Source organism: Notechis scutatus, chromosome 5 (assembly GCF_049901735.1).
Source record: "Notechis scutatus isolate UNSWTSFEM ecotype Mainland chromosome 5, rNotScu1.2, whole genome shotgun sequence".
NCBI classification, from domain to species: domain Eukaryota; kingdom Metazoa; phylum Chordata; class Lepidosauria; order Squamata; family Elapidae; genus Notechis; species Notechis scutatus.
This window is the reverse complement of record NC_142013.1, coordinates 8,788,199-8,803,396: the sequence shown is the minus strand read 5'-3', so window position 1 is coordinate 8,803,396 and position 15,198 is coordinate 8,788,199. Positions and strand designations below refer to the sequence as shown.

Below are 15,198 nucleotides of genomic sequence, written 5' to 3'. Positions count from 1 at the left end.
ATGTTTCCAAGCACTGGTTCTTCTCTCCCTCCCGCAGCGCCGAGGTAGATCCCACCGTCCTTCTGACCCGATCGCCGGTTCCCGAAGAGCGACGCTGGGGCGGGGGGGAGAGAAGGCGGGGATTGTGGGCGGCAGAGGGAGGAGGAGGCGCCCTCCGGCTGCCAATGCCAGTCTTCGGGTTGCCAAGATCGGCGGCCACCGATCTGCTTCCTGGGGTTTCCTTTCGCTTTCCTAAAATCGCCTTCCCTCCCAGCTGGCTTTTTTCCTTGACGATCCCGGCTAAAGGAAAAGCGCTTTAGGAACGGAAGTAAGATCCAGCTCTTCTTTTGCTTTGACTGGGCTTTTAGGGGCCGGATGCCGCGGGTTGCTTTGCAGATGACTCCCCTCCCTCCTTCCTTTGAGCCTCCTGCCCTTTCCCGGACCTCCCATGCCAATCCCACCTCTCTCTGGGTTTGGCTTACCTCTCTTCTCTTTTCTCCCCAAACCGGGCAGGTGCCGCATCTCCTCCAGGCAGGATTCCCTCCCATCCATGATGCTGAAGTCCTTGAGAAGCAGAGGAGGGGGCAGCCTCTTTCGACTGCTGGGGGTCACGCCCGGGCTCCAAGTTGGCATTTTGCCCACCAACAGGTCCTGCTCTTCCAGAGAGTGCCCTCCTTCAGCCACCAAAGCCACCGGGATTAAGAAACGGGGCTATGACATCACCAGGAATCCCCAACTCAACAAGGTTTGACCCAACTCCCTGGCTAGATGACCTAAGCTTCACTCCTCCAGGTGTCCTGTTGGTGGCAGCAAAGAGTTAGTATAGAATAGAATAGAATAGAATAGAATAGAATAGAATAGAATAGAATAGAATAGAATAGAATAGAATAGAATTCTTTCCTGGCCAAGTGTGATTGGACACACAAGGAATTTGTCTTGGTGCAAATGCTCTCAGTGTACATAAAAAAGAAAAGAGACATTCGTCAAGAGTCAAGAATCATAAGGTACAACACTTAATAATAGTTATAAGGTACAATAAGCAATCAAATCATACTAGGAAACAGTCAATATAAATCGTAAAGATACAAGCGACAAAGTTAGAATCATACAGTCACAAGTGGGAGGGGATGAGTGATAAGGAGTGATGAGAAGGTTAACAGTAATAGTAGTGCAGACTTTGTAAATAGTTGGACAGTCTGGAGGGAATTATTTGTTTAGCAGAGTGATGGCGTTCAGGAAAAAACTGTCCTTGTGTCTAGTTGTTCTGGTGGGCAGCGCTCTATGGGGTCGTTTTGAGGGTAGGAGTTGAAACAGTTCATGTCCGGGATGTGAGGGGTCTGTAAATATTTTCACAGCCCTCTTTTTGACTCGTGCACTATACAAGTCCTCAATGGAAGGCAGGTTGGTAGTAATTGTTTTTTCTGCAGTCCTAATTTTCCTCTGAAGTCTGTGTTTGTCCTGTTGGGTTGCAGAGCCAAACCAGACAGTTATAGAGGTGCAGATGACAGACTCAATCATTCCTCTATAGAACTGGATCAGCAGCTTCTTGGGCAGTTTGAGCTTTCTGAGTTGGCACAGAAAGCACATTCTTTGTTGTGCTTTTTTAATGACGTTTTAGATGTTAGGGGTCCATTTTAGGTTTTGTGATATAATAGAACCTAGAAATTTGAAGGTCTCTACTGTTGATACTGTGTTGTCAAGTATTGTAAGAGGTGGTAGTATGGGAGGGTTTCTCCTAAACTCTACCACCATTTCTATGGTTTTGAGTGTGTTTAATTCCAGATTGTTCAAAATTATGATGGACCCCCAAAAGAGGGACCCATGACCCAAAATTGAAGTTCTAATATACACGACTATGTATATACACTACACTACACTAATATACACTACTGTGGTTATGTGACAGCATTTGGGGCACCCATCAACTGACCTGCATTTACGGCCATGTGCAGTGCCCTCCAGTCATATGATCTCAATTTATGGAACTTTTTTCCCAGCGAAAACTGTCCCATAGTGATCATTGGGTTCGCTTAACGACCATTGTATTTGTTTTACAAACACTGTATTAATTTTATAACCACTGTGAAAAAGGCTGTACAATCTTTTGTACATGGTGACCTGTTTTATAGCCATCACAACCTAGAACCGAAATCACAGGCTCAATTACAGTCATTAGTCGAGGATTGCCTGCATTGATTTATTTTATTTATTTTTTGCATGCTTCTGGTGATTATTTAGTTCTGTCGTTGGTTACATAAGGAAGAATAGTGTGTGTAAATACTATATGTACTTTGGAGTGAAACTTCCCCTATCTTTTGGAAAAGTGCCTTTGCAAGCAAGGCAGGTTGATAATTCATCAGTCATCACTTTTATTTTTTTATTTTTTCAAGAAGGGGGAAAGATACTTCTGACTTGTCAGCTCTTTTGAATAACTTTTTTTTTTTAATGCAGGAAGCATGCAATACAGAACTAAAACTTGGGCTAGTTTTATCTACCAAATGTTGTGGGCCACTTGGGATGGGTGTGTTTTGCCAATTTATTTCTCTTCTACTCAGGGTAGCTACCAAATTGAAAAGCAATTTCATGTAAATCAATCGAGTGAATGCAGCATTTTAAAAAGGAACAAATGGTTTTGCCAGGCTTTTCCTTACAAATACTTGTACAGTTCTTCCAGGATAAGAGAGTTGGAAGGGAGTTTGGAGGTCTTCTAATCCAACCTCCTGCTCAAGCAGGAGACAGATTACAGAATTAACAGAGTTGGAAGGGATCTTGTAGGTCTTCTAGTCCAACCTCCTGCCCAAGCAGGAGACCCTGCACCATTTCTGACAAATGGCAGTTCAGTTTCTTCTTGAAAGCCTCCAGTGATGAAGTACCCAAGACAAGCTGTTCCATTGGTTGATTGTTCTTCCTGTCAGAAAATGTCTCCTTATTTCCAGGTTGAATCTCTCCTTGATCAGTTTCCATCCATTGTTCCTTGTGTGGCCCTTTGGGTGCCATAGAAAATAGCTTGACCTCCTTCCTCTCTATGGTAGTCCCTGAAATATTGGAAGACTGCTATCATGTCACGCCTGGTCCTTTTCTTCACTAGACTAGCCATGCCAGCTTCCTCATATGTTTTAGTCTCCAGTCCCCTAATCATCCTGGTTGCTCTTCTCTGCACTTTTTCTAGAGTCTCAACATCCTTTTTTATAGTGTGGTGACCAAAACTGAATGCAATATTCCAGGTGTGGTCTTTTTCTTTTTCTTTTCTTTTTTTTATATTTTTATTTTTAACAATAAACAAAGACAAACATAAACATAAAACAATAAAACCTTCTTTCAATTATACAGTGTGTTGGTAGGTAAATATTTCTTGTGCAGAAAATCTGTAATCTTTTCCTCTTAGATTTAAATTTACATTCACATTACGTTAGTCAACTTTGCATGTCATGTTATTACATCATTAGACTTTAATTTCAAATCCACGTTATCCTTTAGAGCAAATCTCAATTCATACTTATTTTAATGCATATTATAATTCATTCTATAATAATCAATTATAACATATCATTGCTATTGAATTATACTTCAATTTCCTACTTTTCTATCTAACCATTGGTAACATAAATCCCATTCTTAAAATATTCTTTTTTTTCTTGCTCTCTAATCAGGTGTGGTCTTTTTCATTGGTCAATTCATTTGTCAGTTCATTTGTCAGTATCTGAAATTCAAGTTATGTGAAAAATGACTCTTGAAGACTTGCAGGGTGGGAAATACAGCTAGTATTACAACAGTTCGTTCAAAGATACAGCGACACTGAAAATAGTGACTTATGACCGTTTTTCACACTTAATGACCATTGCAACATCCCTATGGCCATGTAATCAAAATTTGGATGCTTGGCAACTGGTACATAGTTACGACGGTTGCATTGACCCAGAGCGTTCACCTTTTGACAAGCAATGTTGACAAGGAAAACCACATTCACTTAACAACTGGGTTACTAACTTAACAACTACAGGGATTCACTTAAGAATGGTGACAAGAAAGTTCATAAAACGGGGCATAATTCACTTAACAAATGTTTCCCTTAGCAACAGAAATTTGAAGCTCGATTGTGGTCGTAAGTCAAGGATTACCTGTAAATTATACATTGCGGTAAAGTTTGGCTCAGTGACTTTATGAGCAAAGGAATATTATGAGAAGTTGATTTTGGATTTTTGATAACAGGGCTAGAGGGAAAAAGTGGGACTGAGCACACCTGTAACAGATACTCATATACATGTTTACATACACATTTTATAGACCAGACGTGCCAAAATTATGGCCCATGGGCTTCATCCAGCCTGCGATAGGCTGCGGAGTTGGCCCACAGGGACATCCTGGAGACCGCGAGGGACCAGCCCCTGCTGCCCTGGCCATGTCAGCCACGATGACCAGGCCACACCCCCACGCCCCCCAAGGGCAAACAAAATCCCGACGTGGCCTCCAACAGGATAGAATAGAGTAGAATTCTTTATTGGCCAAGTGTGATTGGACACACAAGGAATTTGCCTTGGTGCAAATGCTCTCAGTATACATAAAAGAAAAGATACATTCATCAAGAGTCAAGAATCATCAGGTACAACACTTAATAATAGTCATAGGGTATTAATAAACAATCAAATCATATTAGGAAACAGTCAATATATATCGTAAGGATACAAGCGACAAAGTTACAGTCATACAGTCACAAGTGGGATCGAATTTGATACCCCTGTTACAGGCTGTGTGGCAGTGCTGGGATTCAAAAATTTTAACTATAGGTTCTGTGGTCGTGGCTTGGTGCGCGTGGCGGGGGAAGGATACGGTAAAATCTCCAGTCAGAGGTGGTATTTGCCGGTTCTTTGAACTACTCAAAATTTCCGCTACCTGTTCTCCAGAACTGGTCAGAACCTGCTGAATATCCTCTGCTGTGTAGGCAGTGCTCTGGGGAAGATTACTCTATGTCTTTGTATGTGTGAATGAGAGAGAAAGAGAAAGAGATGGGTGCCATTCTCGATTCTGTTCTCCCAGTTTTGTTTATGTGTAAGTGTTTGTATCAGTGATTATTAATGATATTAGCTTGTTGGAAACCTGGATGTTTACCCATTCACTAGACTTTCATCTTTCGTGTTAGATAATTATTTTTATCATATCAGCTTCAAAGGTCTTGGAAGTTTGATATATGAGCAGCAATAACTGCTGGAATTTTCCATTTTTATTGCGTTGATCCTTAATCTACTCTATAGTATGAGATTAACTTATTTACAAGGAACTATATTGATGTTAGCTTTGGAAGTGGTGAGTTCTGCATGGCTGTATTCTACCAGATTCTCAATATCTGGGATCCATAATCACCTCTGTGTATTGGGTGTGAATGCATATACATGTACAGGTAGTTCTCTATTTACACCTACAACTGAGTCCCAAAATTTCTGTTGCTAAGGGAGAGAGTTAGTGAGTTTTGCCCCCATTTTACTTTTCCTGCCACAGTTGTTATGTGAATCATGCAGTTGTTAAGTTACTAACGTGGTTGTTAATTGAATCTGGCTTCCCCATTGACTTCGCTTTTCAAAAGTTCGCAAAAGGGGATTGTCCAGCAGTTACCCCCGTTTAAATCATGAGTCTCGAGCCAAACTTCCAAAAGTTAAAAAGGATTTATTGGGAATTAAACTGTCCGGCACTGCCTGTGTGTAGCTGACTCTGAGACACATCATTCATTGTTACCCTTGACCCTGGTTTTCCCCCACCCCTCTGGGTGTATTGGAATTCATATTCTCCAATGGGACACATCCATAGCCAAGAGTCATCAATCATACTCTCCAGTTAGAATTTTGCATGGCAAAAACTTCGGTCACCTAGTTACTATCTTTGAAAACATTTATGGAATGCAGTTTCAGTTTTGCAAGCTGCTGCAGTGCTCCCCCCTCACTTTCTGTTGGCAACGCTAAAAAGACCATAAGAGATACTTTATGAGTATTTCATGATCCAGGGACACTGCAAAAGTCATAAATAAAAGGCAGTTGCCAAGTGTCCACATTTTGATTGTGTGAGCATGGGAATATTGCAATGGTCGTACGTATGAAAAACAGTCATAAGTTACTTTTTCAAACAGTCACTAAATGAACGGCTACAAGTCAAGGACTCCTTGTATTATTATGATATTGTCTAATCTTCCAATGAATATCACAGTTTTTAAATTGGATATTTTCTAATGATTTGGCCTCTAATCAAAGAAACTATGGAAGCATTGTGGTAGCATGTAAGAAGTTCCAATCAAGGTAAATTTTGTAATGCAAAGAGAAGGATATAAAATGTGGTAAATTTAAAGCTTTTAAACAATTACTATTGTTATTATAGTTGGTTTCCCTCACCCCAAATTTTTTGACTTCAGTTTGGAAATTCCAATATTTGGGGTGTTTTTTACTTATTTATTTGTTTGTTTGTTTAGTCCAGTAAAAATCTGGAATGTGTGCAGCACACATTTTACTTTTCAATTTAAGTAATGTTGGGTGTCTTGTGTTTCAGGTGTCCATCTGTATTTTAACATCCCATAAGATTTTAAGACTGGATTTCTCTTTTCTTTTTCTAAATCACATCGACTTCTTTGTTCACATTCTTTCATTTGATTTTTTAATTTTTTTCCTGACAAGGGGACATGGAATAAATTATGTACCGTATTTGTAAGTGTGAAGCCCAGTCATAAGTAAAAAAAAATAGTGTCATTGTATCTTTGAGCATTCGCTAAATGAATGGTTTTAAGTTAAGAATTATGTGTACACCACACTGGTTCTTATAGATGTATCCTCTCTGATCGTGATGATTGTTTTCCGCTGATTGTAAAGTAACAGAAGAGGATATGTTGGTCTGTTGCTACCCTATTCAACTTGGGAAGCTTTGCAAAAGCATGTAGAAGTTTGGTTTTTATTTTATTTATTTATGTAATCAATTAAATCCACCCACATCCTTCTTACCTCCTGTGGAATGAAAACCCAGCATTCTACACTCAAAGATCACACAAGGTTGCTCATATCTGGATATGAAATGTGGCATTGTACACATCTGATTGATGTGATTGTTGATAACCAGTCTTTTAATTCGACCTAGAAACAAACCAGGATTGTAAGAAGCAACCACAGTGCAGATGCAACACTGCTAAATCTGCTACCCTTATTTGCAAAGAGGCCTCTGCATTTTGGATCAATTCAAGGTTTCCATGTGTCTTCAAAGACAGCCTTATGCAAACTTTTCAAGGAAATGAAAGCCAAGAACTTTGCCCTTTAGATATTGTGTCTTATCATGGATGCTTTAGTTCTGTACTTCCTTTCCGTGTAGTGATTAAAATGCTGAACTAGGATAATGGAGATCCAAGTTCAAAACTAGCTTCAGCCATGGAAAATCACTGGATGACTTTAAGCCGATCAATATGTTAGCCCAGATTTACAATTATACAGATAAAATAAAGAGAAAACAGATGAAGATGAAATATAAGATTTATCTTTCATGCAGTTCCCATAAGAAACACAATAGTACCTTATATATACGATGGGGTAAGCTCCCGTTCCTTGCTCCAGCTCTAGTCCACTTAGCAATTCAAAAGCATGCCAATGCGAGTAGATAAATAGGTGCCACTTTGGTAGGAAGGTAACAGTACTCCGTGCATCTTGGTGTATAGTCCTGCTGGCCACCTGACCAACGGAAGCATCAATGTTGACTCCCTTGGCTAAGAAATGGAGATGAGCAACACCCCTAGAGTTGGACATGACTGGACATGGAAAACCTATTTATCTTCTTGTATCAGAGATATATTGTACTTTTATATGGAAGTCCTAACCTAGCTTTTGTATTTAAAGGCATTTATAAATCTCTTCCTTTTCTTTTTCACTTGGAACTTATTTGCCATGAGCAAACTGTAGTTACATTAGACAGGTAACCGTCTTCAAATAAGGCTGTATTTATAAACTGTATATAATTTCTGCTTTATCCTAGATTATTGTGAATGGGGAACATATTAAAACATGCCTTTTTATTGAATTCAGTTGGGCTTAATTCCAACTCCCCACTTACTTGAGTGTAAAAGGCTTACTTTTAGTTAGAGTAATTGTGTATAGGATCAAACGAGCAGTTTTAGGTGCTTATCTTGCATTTAATAATAGAAGCGGAGGTGAAACCAATTAGACATACGGTTATTTGAAGTTCATTGTTCCACAATGCAACTTTTTTTATTTTTGTTCCAAAGTGCAAAAGTAAATATTTCATAGGCTGTCCTTAATTCTATATGGTGTTTCCCACTCTCCCTAGCCCATTGTTTGTCTTTCCTTTCGTTTTCTTTGTAAATTCACTTAGGGGAATTACGGATGAGCAGTACGGTATGTCAATCCATAAATGCACTTCATATTTCTAAGTACTGGTTATTAGAAGAAATAGCAAGCCTATATAATCAGTGCTAAAGTACACAGCGTGTTCTGGCTGCCAGGAAATCCACGCTGTTTTCTTTTAGAGATTATTTGTGATTTCAGTCTGCATTGGGTGCTACCATGAATAAGGGGATTTGAAAGCAGTTTTAGAAAATGTATGGCTTCAGCTTCGGAGGCGTTCCTTATCCAAACACTGTTGTGTATTTCATTGTCTACTTTTCCACCATATGGTTGAGAACTGCCTGCAGGTGTGGTAGATAAAAACGAATCAACTACCAGGTCTTGATTTGAGCCCTCATGGTAATTTGGACTAGGAAACCAAAACCAAGAATACAGGTAGTCTTTGACTTACAACAGTTCCTTTAGTTACCATTCAAACTTACAACGGCACTGAGAAAAGTGAAAGAACTGTTTTTCACACTTACAACCCAGTGGTGGGATTCAAATTTTTTTACTACTGGTTCTGTGGGCATGGTTTGGTGGGCATTGCATGGCCTGGTGGGCATGGCAGGGAAAGGTTACTGCAAAATCCACATTCCCTCCCCACCCCACTAACCTGCTTTCCAGCTCTGTTCTCCTGTGCAGGGCAACCAAAGAAGAGCCAGCCAATCAGCTGGGGCTCGGGAGGCAGACAATAGAGGGGGGCGGGGCCAGTCAGAGGTGGTATTTGCTGGTTCTCCGACCTATTCAAAATTTCTGCTACCGGTTCTCCAGAACTGGTCAGAACCTGCTGAATGCCACCTCTGTTACAACATTTGCAGCATTCCCCCATGGTCACATGATCAAAATTCAGACGCTTGGCAACTGACTCATGTTTATGACGGTTGCAGTATCCCGGGGATTGAGTGATCCTCTTTTGCGACCTTCTGGCCAGCAAAGTCAATGTGGAAGCCCAGATTCACTGAACAACCATGTTACTAACTTAGCGACCACAATGATTCACTTAAAGAATGTGACAAGAAAGGTCATAAAAGGGGACAAAATTTACTTAACAAGTGTCTCACTTAGCAACAGAACTTTTGGGCTCAATTGTGGTCGGAGGAAAGAAATCTATGTGGAGATTCTCAATCCTCCACGTTATTTTTGCTTTTCCAAAAGGCAACTGGACTTTCTTGGCTTTTTCCTTGAAAACTTCTCATCCAAGAAGCTTCTTCAATTCTTCAGTTCAGAACCAAAGAAATTTCTTGGATGAGAAGCAAAACGTTTCCAAGGAAAAAGCCCCCAAAAATCCAGTTGCCTTTTGCAAAAGCACTTCTGGAACAAGGGGAAAAATGTCCAGCAACCTGCTTAAATCAAAGGAGAATGACACAGCCAACTAGTCAAGTTGATAGTCAGGACTAAATGAAAGAGATGGCTTCTTATGATTGGTGTTGGTGGCAATTTGAATTTCCTACCTGTGATTCTCTCTGAATGCTCTTTTCGGGTTACCTGGACTTTAGGGTAGGACATGGACTCTCTTTGGATACTCCTAAATTTGAAAACTGTCTCTCTGGACTTCTTTTGCTGAAGTAAGCTCTTGTGCTTGTTTTCGATGTAGAAACTTTTGAGTTTGCGTCATCCTTTGGGATATGATTTGTGAACCCAAACATATATCTTGAGTTTGTTATCAGAAGCTGGTTGTGTGTTGGTAACTGTCAGCAACCATGCTTTTGTATGATTGTTGGTGCTGCATGCATATACGACAGGGGTTAGCTATGCTAGCTGGAGAATTCTGGGAGTTGAGGTCCACAAGTCTTAAAGTTGCCAAGTTTGGAGACCTCCGATCTACGATAACAACAATGGTCTCAATTGTGCCACTGTAATGTTTTTGCCAGACCTACACGCATGACACCAATAGTGTCGAGTGGCTCAGTAGATAGTAAAAAGTGAAAAAAAGAAAATTTTAATCCAGATTGCCATGGTTGAACATTTCGAGGTATCTATGTTGTAGAGCGGGGGTGTCAAATTCAAGGCCTGTGGGCCGGATCCAGCCCATGGGGTACTTAGATCTGGCCTGCGGGGCTGCACTGGAAACAGCGAAGGATCATCCCGCAGTGTCTCTGCCAGCGAAAACAGAGCTTGGGCGGGCAACACGTGACCGTCCCAGGCTCCATGACAGCCTGCTGCAGCCCTCTACCAGCAAAAACAAAGATGGAGGGACTGTGACAAGAAAGGTCATAAACACAGTACCCCACAAGGTCCGTTTTCACTGGCAGAGGGCTGCAGGAGGCGGTTGTGGCCGAAAACGAGGCCCAGGAGCCTATTTTCGCTGGTAGAGCGCTCAGGCCACCACGGGTGCCCCCGACACGAGTGACGTCATGCTGGTCACACCTACCCTGCCCCCCCCGAGGCCAAACACAGCCCTGATGCAGCCCTCAATGAAATTGAGTTTGACACGCCTGTTGTACAGTCAGATCCAAGTGAGATGGGCATCTATATGCTGTAAATTCAATAAAATAAATGAATGGATGAAGTCTAAATACCCTGTTTCTCCAACAATACGGCCTCTTCCAATCGGAAGTCCCAGCATGTTTTATAAGTATGAAATGAAATTAAGCCCCTCCCCCCAAATTAAGGCCTATATTAAAACATGCGAAATGGGGGGGAATGGTGGGGGGGCTTGCCGTTAGGAAGTACTTTAGTTGCACACCCGGATATGGTGCTGCCTGCGTTGACCCTGATACGAAGTGCCCCACCAACACCGAGGTCAACATCCAAGCTGTCGCCGCCCGCCCGAAGATGCAAGGGGGAATTAAGTCACCCCCGAAAAGACGACCTAGACATTTTTTCGGGGCTCAAAACAAAATAAGACCCGGCCTTATTATATGAGAAACACGGTAATTCCACCCAGTTTTGTAGTGAAATTAAGATCTATAATTTGAAAGGAACACCCAGAATTTGAGGTCCTGTTTTTAGATTCTGAAATGATACCACACATTAACCACACCCTGCTAAGTCTGCATTCTAATAAGTTTATTTACTTATCGAATTTAGACATTGCCTGCCTCACAGAATTGGGCCTATTCTATGATCCACATAAGAGGTTAGATATAAAACTAAGTTAAGAAAATTCAATAAAACAAGTTCCCCATGTTTTTTTTAACCTTTGTACCACTGTACAGGCAAATAAATCAATGAGAGATGGAATCTAGGAAGCTAAAAGTTCAGAGAAAAAGATGGAAAATTCCATTCTTACGTTATTTTAAGATCTAATCTATTATGATTAATAGGCTATCAAAAGTGAAATTTCCGCACCATTAATAGGTGAATGCACTTATACCTGCAGTATTCATTTTTAATATAGCTCCCAATGATATACTGGATCTTTTTTGATCATCTCAGCTTTTCTCTCTCTCCGCAGAATGGCTTCATCACGCAATTTTAAAAAATGGATCAAATTACCTGTAATGTCCTTTCTTTTCGGGCATTTGGAGGTGGGATGTGAAAGGCAGGACAAGACTTCCATTAATTCAGGATACATTTTTTCTTCCTGGAAAAAAAAGGATGTTTAAAAGACTGGAATGGAATGGTCGCATCCAGGTCTTTCCAATTTTTTTTAAAAAAAATGGAAATCTGAAGTGACCTCAAAACTCTGCATTAAGTAATGGCTGCATGCAATTATTGGCATGTGGAAATTTGGAATAGCCATGTGCAAATTTAGTTAGTTAAAGGTGAAGGAGATAGCAATAGCATTTAGACTTAATTATATACTGCTTCACAGTGCTTTACAACCCTCTCTAAGCAGTTTACAGAGTCAGCCTCTTATCCCCAACAATCTGGCTCCTCGTTTTACCGACCTTGGAAGGATGGAAGGCTGAGTCAACTTTGAGTCAGTCAGGATTGAACTTCTGGCAGTAGGCAGAGTTAGCTTGCAATGCTGCATTCTAACTACTGTGCCACCACAGCTCCTTCCTTCCTTCCTTCCTCCCTCCCTCCTTCCTTCCTTCCTTATATCTCTTCAGGGTGCTTTACAGTCCTCCCTAAGCAGTTTTACAAAGTCAGCCTATATTGCCCCCAACAATCTGGGTCCTCATTTTACCAACCTTGGAAGGATGGAAGGCTGAGTCCACCTTGAATCTGGTGAGAATTGAACTACCAAACTTCTGGCAGTCAGCAGTTAGCAGAAGTAGCCTGCATTACTGTTAGGTATAACATTGATACCAAATATGGTTTGGGTGAATAAATATATAAAACTTAGATATCATGGTTTAAGTGCTTATCACTTTAAGCACAATGCAGCAGGCAATTAGCCGATTAAGGGTGCGGTTAGAAGTTACTATATAAGGAAGCATTAGGAGCTGGAAAGCTGACTGTCTGGCTGTTACTGTCTGCTGTCTGTAACTGTGAGCTGGCTGTAACTGTGTGCTGCTGCGACTAACTGAGATTACTGACTGTGAGTGCCTGTGACTGAACTGTTATTGTTTGCTACTGTTTGCTGAATATCCAGCGTTTGTTTCTCTGGAGAGTGAAACCGGAGGAGGAGAAGATATCTTTATCGGCTGATAAAGATATTGCAAGGACTCTTAACTTGGACTATACTAGTGAGTCTTACTGGATGGAAATACTGTGAATGACTTAATGGACTGAATGACAATGCTTAAACTCTAACTGGATTAAAAACTATTTAAACTACAAACAGTGTTTGTGTTCAGTGTGTGTATACTCTGGGGCCCTTCCGCTCTCCTTTGGTTGCCTGGCTTGACTACTGCTGCAATACTCTGCTAGGGGTTAATTCTCAAAACCTAACATTGGTTATGGGCCCAGCAGCATAGTCTAACTAACCAGGATATAGCAGAGAGAGTTGGTGTGAGTTGCACATTACTGTAAAAACAAACTGTTTTAATTAGTTTAAAATAGTCAAAATATCTGAAGAGTAATGGCACAAGTAAATTTGTCACAACTGTCCATGATATCCAGGCTGGATGGAACAAACTATGTTTCATGGTCAATGAAATGTAGTTTACTTCTACGCAGAGAAGGATTGTGGGACATTATAGCAAACCCACCAGATGTGAGTAGATGGGATCCTGCTGATGATGATGATAACGAAAAGTTACAAGACTTTAAACTGAAGAATGAGCAGGCTTTATGCATCATAGGACTGACTCTCTGTGATCAGCAGCTTGTCCATATTCGTGGAGAAGAAAATGCTGCAAACTGCTGGGAGAACCTCAGGAAGATTTATGTTCGGGACAGTGTAGGAGCACATATAAATCTTACACGGAAGCTTTTTCAACGCATCTTCAGAGGAATGGAGATATGTTAGTTCATTTAAACTGTATGAAGAGCATTTTTCAAGATTTGCAAGAAAAGAGCTTATATTTAATGAACTGCAACAAGTCTACATAATATTATCTTCATTAGATCAAAGCTATGATGACTATGTGACTTCGTTGGAAGTATTGCCAAAAGAAAGCCTCTCATTAACCGAGATTACAGGCAGGCTACTAGAAGAAGCCAGAAGAAGGCGTGAGCGTGACGAGCTGAGAGAAGATAAGAAAGAAGAGAAATTATCTTCAAAGTTTGAAAAGAAACCAGCAAAGCAAAGTACAGCACCTGGAAGAAGAGAATTTATCTTCAGCGGCATACACAATTAAAAGTGTTTTAATTGTGGAGGCAGAGGACATTTGGCAAAGTTCTGCAAAAAGAGAAAAAGCCAGAATGTAAAAAAGCCAAAGAAAGCATTTGAACTAGCCACGTTTAGCAACTCTGATGTGAAGAATAATTTATGGGTGGTTGACAGTGGCGCATCCCACTGCATCACAAGAGATAAGACAAAATTTATAAAAATGTCTACAAGTTCTCAACATATATCTCTAGCCAATGGCTGGAATCTGAAAGCGAAAGGTCAAGGTTTTGCACGTTGTCCGTACATAAACCAGGATATAAAAATGTTGTATGTACCACAACTAAAGTTTAATTTGCTTTCAGTTAGGGTATTAGATAAATTAGGTTATGTAATTACTTTTAAGGATAATAATTGCATAATTGAAAAAGATAACAAAAGGGTAACTGCAGCTTTAAATGGAACATTATATGTCTTAGATAATAGTAAGAAAGGGGAGGCTCAAACTGTATTTAATAATATAAAGCCTCATGATCAATGTATCCATTTATTGCATAGGCGTTTGGGGCATGTAAATTTTAAAATGCTAAAACGTACAGTTGAGTTATCTGAAGGAATAAGGTTAAAACCTTGTGATAAATATTTGCGTTGTAATGTTTGCTGTGAAGATAAGAGCAAGGTATTGCCTGCAAATAGGCTAAATGGTTTCAAAACAAAAGAACCTTTAGAAGTAGTATTTGCAGACATAATAGGTCCAAAGAAACCCAGTATGGGAGGTGCTAGATATATACTGAGCATTATGGACCATTATTCTAGATATGGGTTTTGCTATTTAATGAAAAGCAAAACTGAAACATATCAACATTTTTTCAATTGGCTTAGGTTTGCTGAAAGAAAGTCTAAACGACAACTGATAACCCTGGTGACAGATAATGGCACGGAATTTGTTAATAACAAATTCCAGAACAGACTTAAGGTAGCTGGAATAGAGCATAAGAAGTCTGCTCCATACAGGCCAGAACATAACGTTTTTATTGAAAGAAGAGGCCAAACACTACAGGCAATGGTTAGAACAATGTTAAATGATTCTGGGTTACCTGATTCTTTGTGGGGGGAGGCTACAATGTGTGCTAATAACATATTGAACAACGTTGTTAATACAACGACAGGTGAAATACCATTCATCAGATGGCATGGCAGGAAACCTGATCTAAGTTACCTGCACACATTTGGTGCACCAGCATGGGTGCATATTCC

At 40.4% G+C, this 15,198-nt stretch overlaps 1 protein-coding gene across 1 annotated transcript in view; it reads left to right on the top strand.

Annotated features, from left to right (window-relative positions):
- Positions 1 to 160: 160 nt before the first annotated feature.
- The window catches only part of ME3 (malic enzyme 3), a 116,983-nt gene continuing 101,945 nt past the window's right edge, over positions 161 to 15,198 (top strand). The window contains exons 1-2 of the mRNA XM_087966109.1: positions 161 to 307; positions 493 to 724. Of these exons, the coding sequence (XP_087822235.1) occupies positions 530 to 724 (195 nt within the window). The 5' untranslated portion in view covers positions 161 to 307; positions 493 to 529. The remainder of the gene's footprint in view (positions 308 to 492; positions 725 to 15,198) is intronic.